The 25983-nt window shown below is 41.0% G+C and overlaps 2 protein-coding genes across 3 annotated transcripts in view; one reads left to right on the top strand and one right to left on the bottom strand.

The window, feature by feature from the left end:
- The window catches only part of DRG1 (developmentally regulated GTP binding protein 1), a 38163-nt gene extending 18583 nt beyond the window's left edge, over positions 1-19580 (top strand). Inside the window, exons 5-9 of the mRNA XM_008062487.1 lie at positions 7444-7613; positions 10469-10599; positions 12268-12435; positions 12691-12813; positions 19267-19580. Of these exons, the coding sequence (XP_008060678.1) occupies positions 7444-7613; positions 10469-10599; positions 12268-12435; positions 12691-12813; positions 19267-19366 (692 nt within the window). The 3' untranslated portion in view covers positions 19367-19580. The remainder of the gene's footprint in view (positions 1-7443; positions 7614-10468; positions 10600-12267; positions 12436-12690; positions 12814-19266) is intronic.
- Positions 19581-24293: 4713 nt separating this feature from the next.
- EIF4ENIF1 (eukaryotic translation initiation factor 4E nuclear import factor 1) overlaps positions 24294-25983 on the bottom strand; it is a 21696-nt gene continuing 20006 nt past the window's right edge. For both annotated transcript variants that reach the window (XM_008062485.1, XM_021714710.1), the window contains 2 exons: positions 25606-25770; positions 24294-25056 (listed from right to left, as the gene is read on the bottom strand). In XM_008062485.1, the coding sequence (XP_008060676.1) occupies positions 24818-25056; positions 25606-25770 (404 nt within the window). In that variant the 3' untranslated portion in view covers positions 24294-24817. The remainder of the gene's footprint in view (positions 25057-25605; positions 25771-25983) is intronic.

The raw sequence follows: 25983 nt of genomic DNA, 5'->3' as shown, positions 1-25983 counted from the left end.
AACTACAGGTGCACGCTACCATGCCTGGCTAATTTTTTGATTTATTGTAGAGATGAGGTCTCGCCAAGTTACCTGGACTGTCCTTGAATCTTCAGGCTCAGCCAATCCACTTACCTCGGCCTCCCAAAGTGCCACTGAGCCTGGCCCATGCATTAAAAAAATTTTTTTTGTTTGTTTTTTGTGTTTGTAGAGAAAGGGACTAACCATGTTGCTGAGGCTGGTCTCAAATTTCTGGCTGTAAGTAAGCCACCCGCCTTGGCCTCCCAAAGATTATAGGTGTGAGTCACCATGCCTGGGTTCTTTATGCATATATTTTTTATGTGTCTAAGTGTTGTTGTTGTATCTCATTCTGGTTTTCCCATTTTTCTACTGTCATGTAAGCTGTTGCTTCTGAAAGTCTTCTTTATACTCAATGGTATGTATCTACCTCATTTTACCTATCCGTTTTTGTAGTTATGGTCATCTAGTGTTCCACCACCACCACAACTAATGCTGTAAATAACTTCATATTTGTCCCTTTGAGGAAGAACTGTGTGAAATTTTTTTTGGCATAGAGACCCATGAGCAGAATAAGTGGTATTGGAATGTGCTCAAGAAATGCTGCTCTAGTCTATACTCTACTAGCTGTGCATGTAGTTTCCTATTTCTTCTCACCTCTGTCAACACTTTCTAACTTTCTAAATTTTGCTTCTATAATAGGTGTAAACTGGTAGCTCATTGCTTTCATTTGCATTTGTCTTGCCACTAATGAATTTTGAGTATCCATTACGTACTTATTAGTTTGGAGTTTTCTGGAAATTTTCATATCCTTTGTACATTTTTCTTTTGAGATTATTATCTTTCTCTTACTATTTTTCAAAAATTTTCTTTATATTCTAGGTCTGTGCTGTCTAATATGGTATCCTCTAGCCACATATGACTAAAATTTAAATTAATTAAATTAGATACAATTTAATTATTATTATTTTTTGAGTCAGGGTTCCCACTCTCTTGCCCAGCTGGGATGCAGTGGCATGATTATGGTTCACCACAGCCTTAACCTTCTGGATTCAGGCGTTCCTTCTACCTCAGCCTCTCTAGTAGTTGGGATTACAGGCGTGGTCCATTGTGCCCAGCTAATTTTTTGTGTAGATGAGGTCTAGCTATGCTGCCCAGGCTGGTTTTGAACTCTTGGACTCAAGCAATCTTCCTGTCCTGGCCTTCCAAAGTGTTGGGATTACAGGCATGAGCCACTGTACCTGGCAAATTTAAAATTTAGTTCTTCATTCACATAAGCCACATTGTATGTACCTAGTAGCCACATGTGACTAGTAACTAACATATTGGACAGTATAGATGTAGAATATTATCATCACAGAAACAACTTTTTTTTTGAGTCCGGGTCTCACTCTGTCTTTCAGCTTCGAGTCTGGAGTATGGTGGCATGATCATGGCTCACCGCAGCCTCAACCTTCTGGGCTCAGGTTATCCTTCTGCCTTAGACTCCAGAATAACTGGGCTATAAGCCCTTGCCACCCTACCCAGCTAATTTTTTGACTTTTTTGTGGAGATGAGGTCTCGTTAAATTGCCTAGGCTGGTCTCGAACTTCTGAGCTCAAGTGATTGTCTCACCTTGGCCTCTCAAAGTGCTGAGATTACAGGCATGTGCCACGGAGCCTGGCCCATCATCACAGAAACTGCTGTTGGATAGTACTGCTCTCAATATCTTCTTTCATTAGTTTTGTCCAAGGAGATCTTTGTGGAATAGAATTCCTTCATTTTAATTTTGATAGAATCTAATTTACCTTTTTTTTGTGTGTGAGTTGGAATCCCACTTTGTCACCCAGGCTGGAGTGCAGTGGTACACTCATGGCCACCCCAGTGTTGACCTGCTGGACTTTAGCTATCCTTCTGCCTCAGACTTCTGAGTAGCCAGAACTACAGGCGTGCACCATGCTCGGCTAATTTTTTGATTTATTGTAGAGACGAGGTCTCACCATGTTGCCCAGGCAATCCTTTTGCTTCGGCCTCCCAAAGTGCTAGGATTACAGGCTTGAGCCTGACTAATTTACTTTTTATTTTTTCTTATGGTTTGTGCTTTTGAAGTTTTAGTCTGTATTTTTCCTTAGATATAGTCTGTTTAAAAAAATATATTTTTAGGTCCTTTATTTATCTAGAAACTATTTTTATATATGGCATTAGACGGGATTTAGTTTCTGTTTTTTCCCTGATTGATTTGTAGTGACTCCAAACTCTTCTCATTACCTATATTGTCAGTTTCCCTTGGCCAGACTGCCATCATCATGCCTTGCCTCTACTATTATAGCCCTATAAATGGTCTTCCTGCTTTTATCCTGCTACTTTGTAGTATTTTTTCATAGCAGCTAGAATGATCATGTATAGGACGTCAGATCATGTCATTCCAATGTTTTCCATATTATTTGGAATGAGACCCAAAGTCTTTATCATAGTTTAGCTTTCAAGACCATAAATGACCTGGTCCGTAGCTGCCTTTCTGATCACCTTTTTTTTTTTTTTTTAGTTGGAGTCTTACTCTGTCACCCAGACTGGAGTGCAGTGGCCGCTCCCGGCCACCACAGCCTCAACCTACTGGGGCTCTGGAGATCCTTCTGCCTCAGCCTTCCAAGTAGCTGGAACTACAGGCGCATGCTACCATACCTGGCTAATTTTTTGATTTATTGTAAAGATGAGGTCTCACCAAGTTGCCCAGGCGGGTCTTGAACCCCCGGGCTCAGGCAATCCACTCACCTCAGCCTCCCAAGGCGCGGGATTACAGGCTGAGCCACCAAGCCTGGCTTCTGACCACCTTTTTTTTACCACTTTCCCCCTCTATCACTGACATTACGGGCTTCAGACATTACTGGCCTCTTTGCCGTTCATTGAATAATACTTTAAACATTTTATTGCCTCGGTCTTTGAACTTAATGTTCTTTCCGTCTAGAGTACTTTTCCAGGGAATCATATGATGTACTTCTTTCAGATCTCTACTAATTGTCACCTCAGAAAGAATTGTCTTGACTAGCTTATACAAAATCATATTAATTGCCCAGTTTTTTTCCCCCCATGGTCCTTACGTCTACCTGATACACGTTCATTTGTAAATTTATTTATTTATTTATGAGTTGGAGTCTCACTCGGTCGCGCAGACTGGAGTGCAGTGGCTGCTCCCAGCCACCGCAGCCTCGCCTGCTGGGCTCCAGTGATCCTTCCGCCTCGGCCTTCCGAGTAGCCGGAATTACAGGCATGCGCTACCACGCCCGGCTGATTTTTTGATTTATTGTAGAGATGAGGTCTCGCTGCCCAGGCGGGTCTCGAACCCGCGGGCTCAGGCAATCCACTCACCTCAGCCTCCCAAAGGTGCGGGATTACAGGCTGAGCCACCGAGCCCAGCTTGTAAATTTATTTATTACTGTCTCCTGTCAATAGGCATATAAGCTATACACGAAGGGAAAATTTTGTATTGTTCATAGTTGAATCCTCAATAAATATTTGTTCAATGAATAAAGAAATCCCTCTGAGGATATCAGTAGTAGATTTGAAAAAAATTTTTTTTTCTTCTGTCTCCCTGTATTGTTCCTATCTTCTCTTTTTTGTTTTGGGTTCTTTTTTTTTCATATTGGAAACTTTTCAAATGTTTGGTGATCCTTGGTATTCTGTCCTATTTAAGACTGATGAACTAGAAGGTTGGTAGCATGCTCTGATAGGAGCAGGACTTTTTTTTTTTTAATATATAATTTAAATTTTCTTTTTTTCTCCCACTGGTTATAGCAGCAATAGGAGGGTTTTTGATTACTGGATTTTATTATAAGTTGATGTGCAGTGAGCCAGCTATTTTGGAAGAACCCTGGATATCCTTAAGAGTAGGCTTTTTTTCCTGTTACTAGTCAGTAACTCCAAAGAAAAATACTTAAATCCTCTGCTTGGAGGTGTGCTGGAAGAAGGGAAAGGGAAGGTATCTTGAGAATACAGTGCAGGCTTTAAGCTTTCTCCTGTTTTTATTTTTAAGATGTGGGATACAATTCAGGATTAGGTATACAAGTGGTCACTATACAGGCAAAGTTAGGGTCTCTCTTTGGTCCCCACTTTTCCTGGTTAGAGATCAGGTTGATGTTGCCTCCTTTTAAGACCACTGTTTTAAGTTTAATATTGTGCTCCTCTTGATTGTTATGGCTGAGCCTGGATCCCTGTGACCTTTCTTGTATAGAGGGTCTCTTGAGGAAAAGATTCAGTTGTCCAGTAGAGACACATCTTCATTTACAACTGGATTTCATTGTTATATTTCAACTTAAGTATTCTGTGTTTTGCATTGTTTATAATATCCTGTTTATTTTCATGTTATCATCTAGGCATGGGTCAGAATAGGACAAGTGTTTGGCCAGTATTTTTAAATTACAGTATTGGACAAGTGTTTGGCCCATATTTTTAAATTACAGTATTGGTTTTCTTTTTTTTTTTTGAGTTGGAGTCTCACTCTGTCGCCCAGACTGGAGTGCAGTGGCCGCTCGCGGCCATCGCAGCCTCGACCTGCTGGGCCCCGGCGATCCTTCCGCCTCAGCCTTCCGAGTTGCCAGAATTACAGGCATGCGCTACCACGCCTGGCTGATTTTTTTATTTATTGTAGAGATGAGGTCTCGCTGCCCAGGCGGGTCTCGAACCCGTGGGCTCAGGCAATCCACTCACCTCAGCCTCCCAAAGGCGCGGGATTATAGGCTGAGCCACCGAGCCTGGCTGGTTTTCTTTAAAAAAAAAAAAAACCTGGACATTCTGAATTGGACATAGGTTTCTTCAAAGGACTGTGGGATTGTTCATACTTCTGTGGCCTTTAGTTTTCTGTATGCATGAAAGTGAATAATTCAGTGGAAAGAACATTAGCATGGATAGTTTCTATTCTGCTTTGGGCTGTTGTAAGAAATTTTCTCTGATTTATGCCTGTTTTCTCTGGGTAATGTTAATATGCCCTTTTTTCATTCTTAGAAGTCTCCTTATTTGGATGATAAATAGTTACCCTAATTATTATTATTTTTTAACATTTGAATTTTTACAGTGAGAATAGCTTTTCTTTTTTTTCAGAAAAAGAAATTATGTTAAAACAACTATAAAAACTCCCAGAGTCTTTGGTTAATTATTGTTTCATTGAGTGCTTAAATGCCAACCAAATAGAAAATCTTTGCTGCCTTGGTGTAGTCATAGGTTTCTTTAATGGGACACTAAAATCCTGAACCACAAAATAAATAGTTGATAAATTATGTATTATCAGAATAAAAAATTTTATCTTTGAAAGACACAGTAAAATGAAGAAGCAAGCCACAGCCTAGGGGAAATATCAGTAATGTGTATACCTGTATATATGAGTAAAGATTTCTCATATTTCAGTAATAACCCAATTTAAAAATGGGCAAAAGTATGAACTCAGAAGATATATGAATGGCCAATAAGCACATGAAAAGATGACTCAACATCATTACTTATCAGGGATATACAATCACAGTGAGATGTCATTTTACACTTACTAGAATGGTTAAAAATAAAGAATGACAACACTAAGCATTGGTGAGCATATGGAGCAATTAGAATTCTCATACGCCAGGCTCGTGGCTCAGCCTGTAATCCCGCACCTTTGGGAGGCTGAGGTGAGTGGATTGCCTGAGCCCGTGGGTTCGAGACCCGCCTGGGCAGCGAGACCTCATCTCTACAATAAATCAAAAAAATCAGCTGGGCGTGGTAGCACATGCCTGTAATTCCGTCTCCTTGGAAGGCTGAGGCACTAGGATCGCCGGAGCCCAGCAGGTCGAGGCTGCGGTGGCCGGGAGCAGCCACTGCACTCCAGTCTGGGTGACAGAGTGAGACTCCAACTCAAAAAACAAACAAACAAAAAGAATTCTCATATACTGCTTATAGGAGTGAAAAATCATACATACTCTTGGAAAACCGTTTAACTGTTTCTAATAACTTATACCTATCATATGACCTAACAATTCTGCTGGTATTTACCTAGGAGAAATGAAAATATATGTCTGTAGAAAGATTTGAACATGGATGTTTATCACACATTTACATATAATACCCCAAAACTAGAAACAACCCAGATGGCTTTTAGCAAGTGAGTAAACAAATTATTGTATATCTATAAACTGGAATACTGTTTAGTTATAAAAAGAGTTGAATTACTGAGATACAACATGGTTGAATATTTTTTTAAAAATTGCTGCTGGAGCTGGGCTCGGTGGCTCAGCCTGTAATCCCACGCCTTTGGGAGGCTGAGGTGAGTGGATTGCCTGAACCCTGAGGGTTCGAGACCCGCCTGGGCAGGGAGACCTCATCTCTAGAATAAATTTTAAAAAAATCAGCCGGGCGTGGTAGCGCATGCCTATAATCCCGGCTACTTGGAAGGCTGAGGCGGAAGGATCGCCGGAGCCCAGCAGGTCGAGGCTGCGGTGGCCAGGAACAGCCACGGCACTCCAGTCTGAGCGACAGAGTGAGACTCCAACTCAAAAAAAAAAAAAAAAATTGCTGCTGGGCATGGTGGCGCATGCCTATAATCCTAGCACTTTGGGAGGCGGAGATGAGAGAATTGCCTGAGACCAGCCTGGGCAACATGGCAAGACCTTGTCTCTACAGTAAATAAAAAAATTAGCTGTGTGTGGTGGCGCATGCCTGTAGTTCCACCTACTTGGAAGGCTGAAGCAGAAGGGTCGCCTGAGGCCAGGAGGTCAAGACTGCAGTGGCCATGAGCATGCGACTGCACTCCAGCCTGGATGACAGAGTGAGACTTCGACTCAAAAAAAAAAAAAAAAAGCTAAGTTAAAAATCCAGGCACAAAAGACTACATTTTATATGATTCTATTTATATGAAATTCTAAAGAGTGCGAACTACCCTTGGTGACAGAAAGCAGATCAGTGGTTGGCTGGGAATAGAGGGGAGGATTGATTGAAAAGGGACACAAAGAAACTTTTACAGATGATGAAATGTTCTGTGTCTTGATTGCTGTCATGGCTACACAGGTATATACATTTGTCATCAAACCATGTGGATAGATTAACATGGGTACAATTTATTTTGTGTAAATTATGCTTCAGTAAAGTTGATTAAAAATATGCTAATCAGATAATCTTATTCTCCTAGAGGTTTTCCTATTTTAAAATTTTCTAGGCTTTTTGAGGAGATTCAGACTATGTCCTGGTTTGTATCTTTATTCTGAATTGCTTTTCTACTAGTGTGTCTAGAAAATGTGTCAGTTTCTGGGCAAATATATAATGACTTCAAGACTTACACTGCAAATTGACTTCAGGTATAAATCTTTGGTAACTTTAAGAACTTCGTGTGTATTTGTATTTATAAAAAAAATCCTTTGACTTTAAAATGCAGAGGAAAAAAAATCTCTACTTGAGTATTTGGGTTAGTTGAGACTTTATTGACCTTTGGTTTTAAAAAAAATTCTTCAGTGGCCCGAACTTGTAACTTGATCCTGATTGTCCTGGATGTTCTGAAACCGTTGGGACATAAGAAGATAATTGAAAATGAACTGGAAGGCTTCGGCATTCGCTTGAACAGCAAACCCCCTAACATTGGCTTTAAGAAGAAGGATAAGGGAGGCATTAATCTCACAGCCACTGTAAGTAGGGAAGGCAACATGGGTAGGTCTGGAGTGGGGAGTGGATTGAGATGCATAGACATTTCCTGGCTTTTCCCTATGCTAATTGAGATAACACAATAACCTTGTAATGACTGACAAAAAAAAGACTTCTAGATTAGGATAAGAGTCAGTAAGAACAAAAGTAAAGTAGGAAGGGGGATAGAGAATGTTGTAATGAAGGTTGTATTTCAAGTAGGTTGGTCAGGGAAGTCTTCACTGAGGTGACAGGCAGATGTGGATCAAATGGGTATCTTGGAGAAGAGTATTTCATGTGGAGGGAACATCCAAGTAGAATGGCCCTGAGATAGAGCATGCCTTTGCATGTGTGAGGAATATCATAGTGAACATCATCATAAGAGAGCAGTAAGAGATGAAGTCATAGCATAGGGCCATATATGCTTTTATTTTATAGGAGATGGGTAACTACGGGTTGGATTCTGATCCACAAAGTAAACATGATTTGACTTCGGTTTTTAAATCTTTTATTTATTCTTTTGGGTTGGAGTCTCAGTCTGTCTCCCAGTCTGGAGTACAGTGGCATGCTCATGGCTCCCTGCAGCTTCAACTTCCTAGGCTCAAGCACTTCTGCCTCAGCCTCCTGGGTAGCTGGGACTGCAGGACTAATGGCTGATTTTTTTGTGGAAGTTTTTTTGCTATGTTGCTTAGATTGGTGTCGAACTCCTGGACTCAAGTGATCCTCCTGCCTCAGCCTCCCAAAATGCAGTGGCATAAGCCACTGCACCTGACTTAGGTTTTAATGGAATCATTCTGGCTGTTATGTTGAGAATAGATGGTAGTTGATTAAGAGCAGTTGCCCAGGCTGATCTTGGAACTCCTGGCCACAAGCTATCCTGCCACCTCAGCCTTCCAAAACTGGAAAGATTTTGAAAGTAGCTGATAGGAAGTATATATGGATTGGATTGTATGTGGGCTGTAAGGGAAAGAGTCAGGGATGAATGTGATTTTTTTTTTTTTGGTGTGTTTAGCTAGAAAAATGAACTCTTATCACTAAGATTATAGGATTTTTACCAGGCGCAGTGACTCATGCCTGTAGTCCCAGCACTTTGGTAAGCAGAGGCGAGAGGATAGCCTGAGCCCAGGTTTTCAATACCAGCCTGCACAACTTGGTGAGACTGTGTCTCTACGATAAATAAATTTAAAAAAATTTAGCCAGATGTGGTGGCATATGCCTGTGGTTCCAGCTTCTTGGTAGGCTGAGGCAGAAGGATCGCCTGAACCAGGGGCTGCACTCCAGCCTGGGCAACAATGAGACTCTGACTCAAAAAAAAAAAAAAAAAAAAAAAAAAAGATAGGATTTTGGGTAGAATAGGTTTGAAGGGAAGGGGAATACCAGGATGTTACATTTGAGATGTCAATTAGACATCCAAGTGTTTCTGTTAAGAAGGCATTTCAGGAATGATTTGGGCTGGAGAGATAAGTTTGGCAGTATCAATTTTAATGCCTTAGGCCTAGCTGAGACCACCAAGAAACTGAGAATAAATAGAAGAGAGGTTCAAGGAAGTAAGACGTCCCAAAGAGCAGGAAGGAAAACTGCAAGTGTTTAGAATCCTGGAAACCAAGTAAATAAAGTGACTCACTGAGCATCACAGTTCTTAAGTGATAATTTCTTTCCATTTAATCTCTTAAACATAAATATATGAGATGTGTTGCTGTGCTTTGTTAACTTCATCCCCTCCCTGTGTGTCAGTCTTGAAATATTTTGTTTAAATAAGTGGGCTTAATGTGTTCTGGGTATTTATCTCCTAATTTTAGATATATGTTGTAGCAAATAGCACCAGGATTTAGATGTATGTACACTCCTAACCTACCCTCATGAGCTTCACAGTTCATGTCTGCTCAGTTTCCTCAAGTCATTAGATTAGAGTGATGGCAGGGATGATTTCTTCTGATACCACTCTCGTTGGCTTCCAGGTGTGTTTTCACTTGGGCTTTCCTCTGTGTGTCTGTGTCCTTCTCTCCTTTCCATTTTTAAAAAACTTTTATTTAATTTACTATAGAGATCAGGTCTTGCTAAGTTGCCTAAGCTGGTCTTAAACCCCTGGACTCAGGCAGCCCTCTCGCCTCTGCCTCCCAAAGTCCTGGGAATACAGGCGTGAGCCACTGCACCTGGTCCTACTCTCCTTTTCTTATTAGGACACCAGCCCTATTAGACTAGAGCCCTCTAATGACTTTATTCTAATTTAATTACTTCTTTAAAGACCCTGTCCCCAAATACAGTCATTTTCTGAGATACTGGAGTTAGGACTTAAATATAAGAATTATTGGGAGGAGAGGGCACACAGTTCTTTTTTTTTGAGTCAGAGTCTTACTCTGCTGCCCAGGCTGGAGTACAGTGGCACACTGACAGCCACCACAACCTTGACCTGCTGGGCTCAAGCGATCCTTCCACCTTAGCCTTCTAAGTAACTGGAGCTACAGTTGTGTACTCCATGCCTGGCTAGTTTTTTAATTGTAGAAACAGGGTCTCAGCAAGTTGCCCAGGCTGGTCTTGGACCCCTGGACTCAGGCAATCCTCTTGCCTCCGCCTCCCAAAGTGCTGGGATTATAGGCATGAGCCACTGCATCCAGCTGGTACACACAGTTCAGCCTGTAACACCTCTTTAGAGTTTGGAAAACTTTTCAGTTTTTAATTGTTTCCTATTAAAATCAAGGTATTTCCTGCTTAGTTTTCTACTAATCATTCAGAGTATCTTTATTAATAAGTTTGCACCTTAGCTAGAAATATCCAGGTATATGAATAGGCATTTCTGTGGAGTTTTTTTGTTTGTTTGTTTTTCTTCTTTGAATAGTTATTGTCTGCTATGCCCATTCAGTGCCCTCAGAGTGAGCTGGATGCAGAAACTGTGAAGAGCATTCTGGCTGAATACAAAATTCATAATGCTGATGTGACTCTGCGTAGTGATGCCACAGCTGATGACCTTATTGATGTGGTGGAAGGAAACAGGTACTGATTGAGTGTATAGTCTGTGCCTGATTTTGAATTTGAAGTCTTGTGATGGAAACAGTGTTGGATCATAAACTTGGCAGATATTGATTCTAACTCCATTTGCACTACTGCTTTAAATAATAGTGGGCCTTGGTTTCTTTGCAAATTGAGGGACATTTTGATTTCTAACATCTTCCTTGCTTTGAAATTTGTTTATGATTGTCAGGCTCTCCTTTTCAGTTACTGTTAATTTGGGTGTTCTCTAAGCTCTGTCATTAGTGGTTGAAGAGTGTAGGTCGGACTGCTGAGAATTAATTCATCTGAGAGATCTTATAGGTTATCCTACAGAAGTCAAAACAGGCCAAGCTGTGTCTGATTTCTCCAACCTAAGAGTACGTAGCTAATACCTATTCCATAATACTTTAATAATTTAAAACATTGTTCTTAGCATTTGGATATAATACTTTTTAGTTGCTTTCCTGTTTGATTGTTCCTGTTTGTCGGATGAATTTATTGGATTGTTGTTTGAAAACGAATGCCAATACTTTGAGTTAGGCATTTCTCAAACAAGGCAACTAAAGCCTGAGAAGTGATGGCTTGCCTAATTATTAGTGACTTGCCTAATTATTAGTCACCTTAGCTGTCATATTGACTGGACACATAATGATTGGACTATGACATTATGATGCTGTGTTTTAATACTTTATAGTCTTTAAGAAATATTATGAAATATATTATTAGAAATGATACTCTTGGCTGGGCGTGGTGACTCACATATGTAATCCTAGCACTTTGGAAGGCTAAGGTGGGAGAATTGCTTGAGTCCAGGAGTTTGAGACTAGCCTAGGGAACATAGCAAGCCCTTGTCTCTGCAAAAAACAAACAAAAAATTAGCCAGATGTGGTGGCGCTTACCTATAATTCCCAACTACTTGAGCGGCTGTGGCGGGAGGATTGCTTGAGCCCAGGAGTTTAAGGCTGCATTGAGTTGTGAGGTGAGATGTGATCCTGCCACTCTACTCTGGCCTTGGTAAAAGAGTGAGACTCCGATTCAAAAAAAAGAAAAAATATATATATATACTTAAAATTGCTCTGTAGGAAACTGACTCTGGGAGATGTTAGGTGATTTTCTCAGGGCCGCATACTCTCAGTACCCTTATATCTGCAGGGGATTGGTTCCCAGAACACCTGCAGATACCAGAATCTGCACATGCCCCAAGTCCCTTATATAAGATGGCATAGTACAGTTGGCCCTGCATATCTGCAGGTTTTGGTCTGTGGTTGATTGAATCCACAAATATAAAACCTGTGTATACAGAAGGCCTGCTGTATCTAGAAAATGACAGAACTAGGATTAGAATTAAGTTTGAACACTTCAAAGTTTGTGTTCTTCCCATTGTAGCAGGCTCTCCCACTAACTGACTTTGTGGCTGAGATTAGCACCTGAGTTTTTCAGGCCACAGGTTACTAATTCCTACTTATTTTGATAGGGATTAAAAAAAGTTTTTTCCTATCCTCAAAGTAAAATGGAAGGCCTTTTTTTGGTTTTGGGGTGGGGGGGCTGACCTACTTATGATCCCTTTTAAGAACTTCTGATTTGGGTCTGGGTGAGGGTATACTGTTAATTAGACTGACGGTTTTGTCGATAGCTCCAGGCTAATACCCTGTTTTTCTTCTACTTTTGTAGAGTTTATATCCCCTGTATTTACGTGTTAAATAAGATTGACCAAATCTCCATTGAGGAATTGGATATCATATACAAGGTGCCTCACTGTGTCCCCATCTCTGCCCATCACCGTTGGAATTTTGATGACCTATTGGAAAAGATCTGGGACTATCTGAAATTAGTGAGAATGTAAGTCTTTGTGGATAGGGTAATGTTGCTGTAGGAGTTAAACCAGACTGTTTTAAGATATTACCTTCTGGAGCTCATTAACAAAATCTAGTTCTTTTTGAAGATACAAGTAAATTGGTCATATTTAGAGAACTTTCTTCCTCAGGTTAGAAGTTATCCTGATCTGATAGCAGGGGTGATAGAGGGTTGGTATGCACTCAACCCGACATGAGATATTCTGAGAAGGTGCTAACCTCTGTGTCCTCTCTATCCTAGTTACACCAAACCCAAAGGCCAGTTGCCAGATTACACATCCCCAGTGGTGCTGCCTTACTCCAGGACCACGGTGGAGGATTTCTGCATGAAGATCCACAAAAATCTTATCAAAGAATTTAAATAGTAAGTATCTTGGGCATGTGGTGCTTCTTTTTTCTTGTGATTTACTGATTTCACTAGTAATTGTTAGAATAGCATTAAAGAAACCAGATAGCAGGAGGCTACTGAAATGCTTGCTCGGTTAGAATGCTGTAGTGTTGTCCTAGTTGGAACAGGAAGATCTCCAGAAACCTCTTCAGGTCAGATGGGCTGATGGTACAAATGTCCCTGACCTTCCTTATTGTTTTATCTTCCTCTTGGCAAACACAAATACTAATTCTTCCTGCCAAGGTCATACTGGCCTTCTCTGGGTACTGAGTCCCCCTCTAAACCTTAAGCTTGGGCAAAAATCCCCATATCTTTCTCATACTGTTTTCTACTGATACAGGCTGAAAAAAATTATTTTAATGTTTTCGGTTTTTTATTTTTATTTTTGTGGGTTTTTTTTGAGTTAGGGTCTCACTTGCCCAGACTGGAGTACAGTGCCATGATTATGACTCACTGCAGCTTTGACCTCCTGGGCTCAGGTGATCCTTTTGCCTCAGCTTTCCAAGCTGGGACTACGGGCATGTACCATCATGCCCAGCTACTTTTTTTATTTTTAATTTTTTTGGTAGGAGTGGGGTCTTGCTATGTTGTCCAGCTGGTCTCGAACTCTTGGGCTCAAGCAATCCTCTTGTCTTGGTCTCCCAAAATCCTGGGATTACTGGCATGAGCCACCATGCCTGGCCATGTTTTTTTTTACTTTAATTTAATTTTTATATATGTGGGGTACAATTCAGGGTTAGGTATACAAATGTTCATTATGCAGGTACCCTTGTTGATGAGATGTGCCCCCTGCTCCCCCGACAGTTTCCCACTACTGTCTGGCCATGTTTTAAATTAATTTTAGACTTGCAGAAAAGTTGCAAATATAGTACAACGTTTCCTTTTATCCCTTACCCACTTCTTTTGTTGTTAATAGCTCACATTATTATAGTACAATTATCAAGAAGAGGAAATTAGAGTTGGTATAATGTTATTAATTAAACTATAGGCCTTATTTGAATTTTACTTCCTTTTCTACCAATGTCCTTTTTGTGTTCCAGGAACCTATATGGCATCTAGTTGTTATTTGTCCATAGTCTTCTAGTATTCTAGTCTTCTAGTAATATTTCCTTAGATTTTCACTGTCATATATGACCTTGACACTCTTGAAGAGTGCTCACCAGTTATTTTGTTGAGGCTTCCTCACTTTGAGTTTGTCCCATGTTCTCTCATGATTGAAGTGAGATTATGCATTTTTGGTAAGAGTACTACAAAAATGATTTGTCCTTCTCAGTGCATCATATTGTGGGATTCATGAAGTTAATACATCTTACTGATAATAATACTTACTTTGATTACTTGGTTAAGTTGGTGTAGGCTGGGTTTCTCCACTGTAAAGATAGTATTGTTCTCTTTGGTAAATATCTTGAGGAGAGACTTTGAGAGTATGCAAATCCTCTTCCTCTTCAAATTTTTCCTGCTGATATTAGTATCGTTGGTGGAGGTTATCTGTGACACTTATTCCTGTGATGTTTGCCTAATGGTGATTCTTTATTTCCCTGTTAATTTTACATTTATTTATTGGACTTCTTCTGTGAATTAGAACTGTCACTTCTCTCCTACTTATTTACTTCATAATTTATATTAGTATGAGCTCTTGAATATTTATTTTATTCTATAAGCTATAATCCAGTACTATCATTGTTTTGTTTCTCAAATTATGCCTACTATGGCCATTAGAAACTGCTTTTATATTGGTTCCTATGTTTTTTTGTTAAGCTGCCATCTTGTTTTTTGAGCAGTTTCTTACTTTTTGACACTACTTATATGATCCCAACTGACATTGATTTTGCCTGTACCAGCCCTGGAATCAGTCACTTCTCCAAGGAACCCTGATTTCCAAGATTTGGGTGCTAGGTATGCTCATTGTGAGTAGGTTATTATTTCTTGTAGGTAGGCCATTTTAGCAGATGGAGTTAGAAAATGCATGTGTGGATCAGTTACATACACATGTATATTTTTGTATCTCTCTTATCCTTCCTATCCATTAATCTATCCATCTATCCACTGATCTCCATCCATCTTTCTTAAAAACCATGAGTTTATACTATTACCTCTGATCTTAGTTTATTTTAGCCTTCTCCCTTATTTTTAACTTTTTTCCTCCAACAATGAGAAATACATTTGTCATTATCGATAATCTATTTTTACTTATTAATTAAAAAAAATAAATTCTAGTAGTTCAGAATTTCAACCTGTAATCCTATGAGAAATTGTTTAATTGGATTATAATATTTATGAATAATTCTTTTCATGTTTTCAGGCTGAAAATTTCAAAATTGTTTTAAAAGCAGAAGAAAATAATTGTAGAAAATTAGGAAAGCACAGAAATAGTGACATTTTACAAGACTAGTGCTTTAACCCCTGAGCTATAGAAATAACCCCTGCTTAGAAATAGTAAGATTTTAAAAATAGTTGTTTCTGATCCTAACAATACTGAAAGTGAATTCCTTTATTTGTTTATTTATTTTAGGTAGAATCTCATTCTTGCACTCTTACCCAGTCTAGAGTGCAGTGGCACAATCACGGCTCACCATAGCCTCCAACTCCTGGGCTCAGGTGATTCTCCTACCTCAACCTCCCAAGTGGCTGGAACTATAGGCGCACACCACCACACTCTGCTAATTTTTAAATTTTTTGTAGAGACGAGGTCTTGTTATGTTGCCAAGACTGGACTTGAACTCTTGGGCTCCAGTGATCCTCCCAACTCAGTCTCCCAAAGTGCTGAGATTACAGGTGTGAGCCACCATGCCCAGCTGAAGTTTTTGTTGTTGTTGTTGTTTTGTGTTTTTGAGTTGAAGTCTCATTCTGTCACCCAGACTGCAGTGCCGTGGCATGCTCACGGTCACCCAGTGTTGACCTGCTGGGTTCTGGCGATCCTTGTGCCTCAGCCTTCCAAGTAGCCAGAACTGCAGGTGCACCTACCATGCCTGGCTAATTTTTGATTTATTGTAGAGACAAGGTCTCGCCAAGTAGCTTGGGCTGGTTTCAAACCTGTGGGCTCAGGCAATCCACTTGCCTCGACTTCCCAAGTGCTGGGATTACAGACTGAGCCACTAAGCCCAACCCAGCTGAAGTTTTTTTTATTGAGCTTCACTTTCTTTTTTGCTTGTTTGTTTGTTTTGGTCTAAGTCTTGCTCTGTTGCCCAAGCTGTAGTGCGGGGTACAATTATGGCTCACCACACCCTTGATCTCCAGAAATACAGGCACACTCCACCACACCTGTATCTGTCTTATCTTTCCTGTCCATTAATCCATGCATCTATCTATCCACTGATCTCCATCTTTCTTAAAAAATTCCTGAACTCAAGCGATCCTCCTGTCTCGGCCTTCCAAAGTGCTGGGATTACGAGTGTGAACCACTGTACCTGGCCTCTTTTTTCTAAAACTACTATATTTCACACATAGGTGCTAATTTTTACTGCACTGAAGCATTGTACTTTGACATTTGACAGTTAATTGAATTGATGGAGATGACCCTTGGAAAAAGTTAGACATTGCCCTTTTTCAAGCTTCATATATTTTTACATATAGCTCCTGCCTTCTGTAGTGGCAGAACACTATTTATATCCTCTAGAACTGTATGTTTATCAGAGAATTAAAGTGGCAGGGGGTAGAAGATTTTAGAGAAGTGACATACCAAAGCAAGTAGAATTTTATTTGGTCACTATTTTCCTGTTTTTTTTTTTTTTTCTTTATTGCACAAATTGCATTTTTATTTTTATTTATTTATTTTTTTTGAGTTAGAGTCTCACTCTGTCACCCAGACTGGTGTACAGTGGCCGCTCCTGGCCACTGCAACCTCGACCTGCTGGGCTCCGGCGATCCTTCTGCCTCAGCCTTCCAAGTAGCTGGAACTACAGGCGCGCCCTACCACACCCGGCTATTTTTTTGATTTATTGTAGAGATGAGATCTCGCCAAGTTGCCCAGGCAGGTCTCGAACCCGTGGGCTCAGGCAATCCACTCACCTCAGCCTCCCAAAGCGCGAGATTACAGGCTGAGCCACCGAGTCCGGCTACAAATTGCATTTTTAACACATATTAATATTAGAAAAGTTTCAGTTCTCAGGCTGAGGGTGATGGTTCACACATGTAATCCTGGCACTTGAGTATTGCTTGAGGCCAGGAGTTGGAGAGCAGCTTTGGCAACATAGGGAGACTTTTTCTCTACCCAAAAAAAAAATTAGCTGGATTTGGTGGCATTTGCCTCTAGTCCTAGCTACTTGGGAGGTTGAAGAAGAAGGATTGCTTGAACCCAGAAGTTTAAGCCTGCAGTGAGCTATAATCTTGCCACTGCACTCTAGCCTGGGCAGCAGTGGGAGACCTTGTCTCTAAAGAAAACAAAAGCATATAGTGATTTGAGTTCTTCAGGGTATATTTCCAGTAGGCTATGAAAGAGATACCTGTACATGTATGTTTATTGCAGCATTGCTCACAATAGCAAGAACTTGGAACCAACCACGCTGTTCATCAAAAGAGGACTGGATTAAAAAAATGTGATACATATACACGATGGAATACTACGCAGCCATCAAAAAAGAACAAAATTATGAATTTCACTGCAACCTGAATGGAACTAGAATCTATAATACTGAGTGATATCTCACAGAAACAAAGATCTGAGTATCACATGTTCTCACTCATATAGTGGACCTTGAACATCTATCATAATCCTATAAGAAAAGGATTGACAGTGGTGGGAAACTATGAGGGGGCTAGGGAGGTGGGATTAACGGTAGTCAATATCTGTCTGGGGACGGGGAGACACCCTTATCAACAAGGGTGCCTGAACAATGCATATTTGTACACCTGACCCTTAACTGTACCCCACAATTTTAAAATAAAAAAGATGTTAAAAAAACAAAAAAGCAAAAGCAAAAACATTTCAGCACTCAGTGTTCTAATTATATCGTCTGTCCCTTTTCTGTATCTTTCTTGTCCTTAACCATGTGCATACATCTTTTGGTTGTTTACTATGTGTTTTCCTTGTGGTCTAAGATTCATATACTATATATCATTTTTATATCCATATTATTTCCTATTTTTTGCTACTTTAGGGAGTTTTCTATTCTTCAGTCGCAGTTTTTTTTTTTTTTTTTTTGGAGGCTTGCTCTGTCACCCTGGTAGGAGTACAGTGATGTGACCATAGCTCACTACAGCCTCTAATTCCTAGACTTAAGCGATCATCCCACCTCAGCCTGTGGAGTACTAAGGACTACAGAAATGCACCACTATACCTGGCTAGCTTTTCTTTTTCTTTGTAGAGATGGGGTCTTGCTATGTCGCCCAGGCTGGTCTTGAACTTTTGGCCTCAAGTGATCCTTTCACCTCAGCCTCCCAAAGTGCTAGGATCACAGGTGTGAGTCAGTGTACCTAGCCCCTTTCCATTTATTTATTTACTCTAGAAGTAGGATTAATGATTGTGTTATGGCTTTTGATATGTATTGCGTTACAAAAGGGCTAAACTGTTTATATTGCTGTCAACAAAGCAGGAGGCACTAACTTCACTGAAGGCATTGAGTATGATTGCTAAAAACTATTTTTCTAGTTTAAGATAATAAAATGGTCACCTTACATTTATCTAGGTATATTTGCTTGTTAATGTAGTTGAAAATCTTGTTTGTTAACATATGTTTTTTATTATATCTGTTCCTGATATTTGTTTTTTTTCTTTTTAGAATATAAATTTTAAAATGTTTTATTCCTTAGTATAGTTTTTAACTTGTATGAGGCGCAGGTCAGTGTTCACCAGTTTTCTTCACTAGCACAACACATCCTTAATTTTGTAGTCCTGAGAATACAAGTTACCTTCATATATTCTAGTAAATCAGGATTACATATCAATTACAGTTGCTTGACAGGGAAGGAGGATTTTCCTAGCATGGGTGAGAAGAAAGGCCCTAATTTCTTGTCAATACTCACTTGATGTTTTCAGTAGACCTAGCACAAATAGGTATTTTCGAATAGTCTGTAACTGGCATCGTATCTGTGAGAGTCAGTCTTCAATCTGTATTTTTCAGAGTATTTTCCTATAACAAACCCATACCTTCTTTTAGTTTTGAACTAGTCTTCTTATACTACCTGTTCATCTATTTTTCTCTTTAACTTTCTTAAATTGGCTCTGGAACAAGAAAAACCAAACAAATTCCAGGAGTTCTTGCCAACTTGTATATGAAGGCTTCAGTGTGCCACACTGCTGGGGAAGATAAAGGCTGTATATATAGGCTTTGAGTGTGGTACTTGATCTGGGAGAGGGGCCTTTGACTATTGCAGGCCTGTGACTCTTAAGAGCTGCAGTGCTAAAACTGAGCAGAAGGGTAACATCCAGGCAAGTTGGGCAGAAGCTAGGTTATTATTTACACTGACTGTTCTTTTTTCCCTTTCATACAGCGCTCTGGTCTGGGGTCTCTCTGTGAAACACAATCCTCAGAAAGTTGGTAAAGACCATACACTGGAGGATGAGGATGTCATTCAGATTGTGAAGAAGTGAAACCTTCTCCTTTCCTTATCTGCCGGGGCAACCACAGCAACTTTCCCATGACCAAGCACCCTACCCCCACTCTTTCTGGCTTTGGCAGCCACTGGATCAGGATTCAGGGGAGGGAGAGGGAGACACTCAAACTGGAACTTCACTTGTCTTACCTTGGTGTCATCTTGTATGTCGAGCTGCATAAAAGATCTGGTAGGCTGGTCAGCTGCGTGCAGTTCATGTGTCATTGTCAGAATTTGTTTTGGGATGGGCTGAACGAGGATATGTCCAGTGAGGCAACTATAGAGGTGATGCTAGGGAACTTGGTCTTGAGTGTGAAATGGATAAAAATTGATGCACAGCATCTTATTTGATGTTTAGTCATGGGAAACCCTTCCGACTGGATGTGGCTGTCAGTCTTTTCAAGTGGTCTTTTCCACATGATACTGGAGAGAGGAAGGACTTGATTATTACCTGCAAGGCTAACCCATTTTGGAAGATGGGTAATGTGGCAGTTCAATAAAGTACTCTGACCAGGCAAATTGGGGTTTGAATTACAGGTCCATCTCTAATTAGCTGGGAGACCCTGAACAAATTACCTAATCTCTAGGAGCCTTAGTTTCCTCATATATCATGGGATAGTAATAGCATTTTCCTTCTAGGGGGTGGATTGTTAGTATTTAGAGAGATGGTACTTGTAAATTGCTTAGCACTGTATCTGACATGTAAGTACTCAGTGAATGCTGACTCTTCTTGTCTCTGGGCGGTTTATGTTACTGGGCTCCCTGTCTGCCCCAGTCAGAATACACTTGTATATCATCAGTGTTGGGTTGAATATACCATGCTGCCAGCTTGGCCACTAAGTGTCTCCTTTCCCTGGCCTCAGCCACATAACTTGGGCGAGGGCATGAATGCAGAACATTGCTAGTGAGGCAACTAGTTTGATCAGAGCGGATTTGTGTGTACACATATGTGTATGTATAGAGATGGGATGTTAAGTTGGGAGAAGAGTTCATGTTAGGATTACTTGAGAGGATATTAAGGACTAATCAGGTTTTGGGGGCTGGGAATAAGGGAATTTAAGGGGATTGCTTTGATTATGTGAAATTAATTGACAAAAAGCTTGGTGTAGTGGGCTAATGAGAATATGGGCAGAGGGAGGGTGTAGCCACATAGGTACAGAGGAGAAATCTAAGCTTGATAACTGATTGACTTGCTCTTTGGAAGAAGCGAAGTCAAAGATTATTTCAGTATGGATTACAGAGATTATTGATAAGAGTAGGGTCATTAGTCCCTGAGAAAATCAAGAAGGGGACAGGTTTATAGGAAGGTGGAATATAAATCTTACAAGACATTATTGAGTGTCTTATAAGCCAGGGTCTATTAGAGGGAAAGAAAGTCAAGTCCACTGACCCTTTTTTGTGTGTGTGAAAAATAGAGACAGGCACAAACACAATCCAGGAATGACAACAGCTTAAACTCTGGTTCTTCAATAATTCCATTCCCTTTACTAACAACTGATTCAAAAATGGACATGTGACCCAACTGAGGCCATGAGACATAGGGACAAACCAGCTAGGTGACTTCTGGGAAATGACTTCCCAAAAAGGTAAGATTTCGCCCTCTTTATTTTCTCCTGGTGCTGACATAGAGCTTGGGTCTGTGGCAGACATTCTATGACTTATATGGGGAATGTCTGTCTTCAAATGAGGCAAGCTAGAGGTTTTAGCAGGTTGTGAGAGACAGAGTTGTTGGATTATCCACATACTCAACCTTTGTCCAGTGCTTTTTCTTCCCTCTGCCCTGATAGTTGTTTCCCTTTGATAATTTTTGTGGAGGTTGGGCTTAGTGCTGTCTACAGACCCACAGATAACCCCCTTAGGCCTGCATCCTAGTCACTTCACAATATAGACCTTGATATCACTGGTGCATTCATGACAGAGGCCATGATCAAGAGCCTGCCCCAGCTCTGCAGGGAAACAGGAAAACACTGCCTTTCTGAACTATTGGATTTCCAGCAAGGTTTGCTTTCCAGCCAACCTTGGTTTCTGGGGAAATCTTCATGCCGAAATTCACTTTCACTGAGGAAACATTTAGCACTGCCAGGATGTTGGGGAGAGAGAGTTACTGAAATTCAGTTTACCTATGGTCCCAGGATGTGCCTTGTATCTATCATTCTCCACTTGATCCCAAGGCCCATAGTCCTTGAGGAGAACCTTATCCTACCTTTTCCATTTTAGGCTTAGACTTGGTAATTCTGGGAGACGGGTACAGTTTGGTGTGAGGAATGCTGCTGGGGATAGGACCACTGTGGAGGTATATTCCTACAGCCTCCTACAGCTAAGGACTTTCTCTTTGTGAATTCCAAGTCTATACTGGTTTGGCCATCATAGCATGACTTGAATTTCCTGTGTTAAAATATTACATGTTGTTTCTTTCCTATCTTCAGTACAACTAAGCAGATCCCACTGTTCTGTGCCATTAAACAGAATGCTTTTGGCTGCATTTAGCACAAAAAGCACTAACTTCAGACAGGAAACTTGGTCTCTCAAAAAAGTTGTCTGGAGCTCAAATGGGTTCATGGTAGTTGTGTGTCATTGAGTGAGATCCGGGTTCTTCCTGCCAGTCTACTCTGTCCACTGAAGTTTGTTGGCTTTGGTGGGCAGTTGCCTCACTTTATAAGCTACAGAATGTCTGCCACAGACCATCCAGGAGGTAATAAAGAGGGCTGAATCTTTTTGGGAAGCCATTTCCCAGAAGCCACCTTGCCAGTTTGTTCTTATGTCTCATGGCCTCAGTTGGGTCACATATCCATTTTTGAATCAGTTGTTGGTAAAGGGAATGGGATTATTGAAGAACCAGAGTTTTGGTTATCTTCATTCCTGGATTGTGTTTGTGCCTGTTTTTCACAAAAAAAGGCCAGTGGACTTGACTTTCCTTCCTTCTAATAGAGCCTGGCTTATAAGACACTCAATAGTTATCTTGTGAAGGAAGACCTATCTGCACTCTTCATTTTATTCCCATTTATTCCCACTGACCTCCCAAGCACTACTTACTCAACTGCTTGCTTTCCTCTCCTACCATACTTCCCCTTCTTAAATTGCAGATTTTCCATGATGTCTGTGGCCCTTGGCTGTTGTACTTTGAGGATGCCGTCTACATTCTTAGATTATTTATTTTGTGCATCCTTCCAGCACTGATTGCTTAAACCCATCTCGTGCCAGTTATAGGCCTTCTGAAGTTTCTCCAAAGAAACTCCCTGCCCTCATCTTAAGCTGTTCGCTCCTTGAAGGCTGTATTCACCTCTTTTGCTTCCACTCCCCATCCCACCCCCTTCCTCCTGCTGTGTTTACCAAAGTAGCTTTGCTAAAACCTGTATGTCTAGCTTCTGCTGATAATCTTAGCCAATATACTCATTTCATTGTCCCATATGGCCAACTACCAGCCAATGGCTTTGCCCTTTGCTTGGTGCTTCTGTTTGTTCATTTCCGTCCCAGCAGCTTCTAGCCTGAAAAGGAAGCCCTTACTGGCAGCTTCAACCCAATCCCCTTATCCTATGCCTATTAGTCCTGTGGGTTCAACATGAAGGGGATATAAGTGGAAGAGGATATACAGGATAGGTGGAACTGGATTCAGGCATCTGTGCTCTGTCATTGACACTTAGGAATGCTTTCTGGCTTCCACTTGTGGAAACCAGAAAGCATTTGCTAAAAATTCCAAACATAGGGTCTATTTCTGAAGCTGAGGAATCACACTGAGTGTGAATCACATTGGGGGGTGAGCGGGGTTGGGCAGGGTTTATTAATGAGGTTGAAAGGAAAGTACCAGGAGGACCTCATGCTTAATCCACAAAGTCAGGTTTTATTGAAAAGTAACCAGTTTTCTTGTGTTTCTGGAAATATAGGCCAGGTGGGCAGTTCTAGGTTTATAGTCAACACCCCTAACACTCAAGACTCACACTGTTTTTTACCCTTGGACTTAAAATTCAACTACCTTGGCATTCACCTGTGAATTGGAAAATAGCTTCATTTATTTGACCCCTATCACAGAGAGTAGCTTTTTAAAATTTTTATTTTTTTGAGTTGAAGTCTCTGTCACCCAGGCTGGAATGCAGTGGCATGCTCATGGCTACTGCAGCCTCCACCAGCTAGGCTCAAGCAGTCCTTCCACCTCAACCTTCCACGTAGCTGGAACTATAGGCATGTGCCCCCATGCCCAGCTAATTTTTTGATTTATTGTAGAGACAAGGTCTTGCTATGTTGCCCAGGCTGGTCTCCCCTGGGCTCAGGCAGTACTCCCGCCTCTGTCTCTCAGAGTAGTCAAAGTAGCTTTTATGGCCTAAATAGACAAGTGTCTGAAACTCTGGCAAATAAACTTCAGGAGCTTGAGAAATCAGTATCATCACATCAGGTCAGCACTGAAAAACCTGTCAGGAAAGGGGATTCAAGCCCCTGTAGAATTCTGTAGAATCCTTCTTTAATGCTGTATATGGTTAAGGCGAACAACAAAACAAGTGTGAACTTAAGAATGAGATACAGAACACATGGAGTCAGTTAAGACAGGCATCAGACTTCAGTGGGTTGAATCAGAACTCTGAGCTAGAGAAACAGGATGCTCCAGTAAACATGATTTGGGAGAAACTACCATATACACGATTTCCCTATAAACACTGTTTTCACTAGGTGGGTTTAATTTTAGAGATTACACTACAGATTTTCTGGTATTCGCCACAATAAGGTCAGCTCCACCTAAACTGACCTACTGGGGTCTTTAAGGCTCAAGGAAGAAGACCATAGTTGCTTCCTCCTAAATCAAGATAGATTTCAGGGTTATGGGTTTTTAAAAAAAACTTCATTTACCTCAAGGAACATACTGAGCCTCATGGCTCAACTGGTTAGAAATGAGGAAGAAGAGATTCCGGGAGAAAATGAACACAACGATGCCATTCACTTCATTCACACTTAGCATATGCAACTTTAATCAACCAAAAAAAAAAAAAAGTCCCAAATGTACAAGTGAAAAAATCCAAACTGTCGACACAGGCTTAACTAATATCAGCTACTTTTATGTACAGCTGTATAAGTTCAAAAAAGCTATCCTATATGTATTTACAAAAGTTGTTTATACACAGGTCTGTACATAGGGTCTATACATTTATTTCCTCAGAACCCTTAGGTGCCACCTCTTGGTGAGGACACCAACACTTCATTCACATATCTTACAAAAAGAAAAACTGTTTCTAGGATTGACAACACTGTGCAACCCATATTCAGACAATGTAGGCGCCGCTCAATTGGTTAAGATCTTTCCAACATAATACAAACCACACTAGGTGCATGGGCCCCTCCTACACAGTTTCACACAGAGTGCTCCAAAGAAAAGCCCATAAGTGAACCCAAGATGAGGAAGCAGAGTCCAGACCAGGGTGCCACTATAGGTCCCAGGCTTAGGTGAGCCTGTCTACCCTGCTGCTCACTGTCGGTATTCCAGTTCATCTACACTGATGACTTTGGCAGGCATGGAGGGCAGGGGCTGCTGTAGCACATCTGAGCCAAACCATTTGGCAAGACCCACAGGAGAGCTACTCCTCTGGCTAGGGCGATGCTCCAGCTGGGAGTGCATGTGGGGCAGGCCTGACCGGTTGGGCACATTCTGAGAGGTCTGAACGCTGACAGCTGCTGCCTGGGAACCAGAGCCTGGAGGATGCAGAACTGTGGAGATAGGAAAGGTTATCATTCACAGCATGGGGGAGAAAGCAGTTCTTTATCAGGCCCTGCTTCATTCAAATTAAACAGAAGACTTTACTAGAGGATTTATTCTAGGCTTCTTTAGAAACTCCTTTATAAAATACCAACAATGCCAGAGGACAGTACCTTGGAAAGCTGAGCTATTTAGAAGCCATCAATATTGAAAACTCATCCTGATGACATGACCACTACTTCCCGTGGCAAATAACCATATCACAGAAGCAGTAACCTATGCTGAACCTCTGATGGAAGGATTCCCAGCCCTCTCTCCTGAGAGGCAAAAGACAAAGAAAACCAGGGCACATTTGGCTCTCCTCTATTGTCTTTGCAGGAACAGTAGTCCCACAATGCATAGAGGTCGGTTTTCTTCATCTTATTCTCTGGTTATACCTTTGCTCCGATCTTGCTAGGGTAAGTTAAAGAATGAAGTGTCAATGTCCTAAAAACTGGTCTTAAAAGATTCAAGGCTACTTAAGCCCATCCCAAACTCACCTGGCCCATTCCTAAACCTACCTGAGCGCTGCAGCTGCTGTTGCATCATTGCCAGATGTAGAGGTGTCCCTGGACGAGGGTTTAACAGAGGGTGACTAGCAGCAGGTAAAGGGTAGAAGGGTTGACCCAGGATTGGGCCAGATAATCCCTGTAAATGAGTCAGATCCATCCCAGGAGGAAGCACGCCTGTTGAGCAGAAAAAACAAACAGCTGAGTATTATCTGGAAATTTTTAGCCTCTGGACATTTTTAGTCTTGACTATATAGTTTTGCTGATCTGGAGGTTAATTAAGAATGTTCAAGTTAGGTTCCTTTTTTTTTTTTTTTGAGTTGGAGTCTCATTCTGTCGCCCAGACTGGAGTGCAGTGGCTGGAGGCTCCCGGCCACCGCAGCCTCGACC

This window comes from Carlito syrichta, unplaced genomic scaffold (assembly GCF_000164805.1).
Source record: "Carlito syrichta isolate Samal-C Ts95f unplaced genomic scaffold, Tarsius_syrichta-2.0.1 Scaffold305723, whole genome shotgun sequence".
Classification (NCBI taxonomy): domain Eukaryota; kingdom Metazoa; phylum Chordata; class Mammalia; order Primates; family Tarsiidae; genus Carlito; species Carlito syrichta.
The sequence above is the reverse complement of the archived record's forward strand: the minus strand, read 5'-3'. Positions and strand labels throughout refer to the sequence as shown.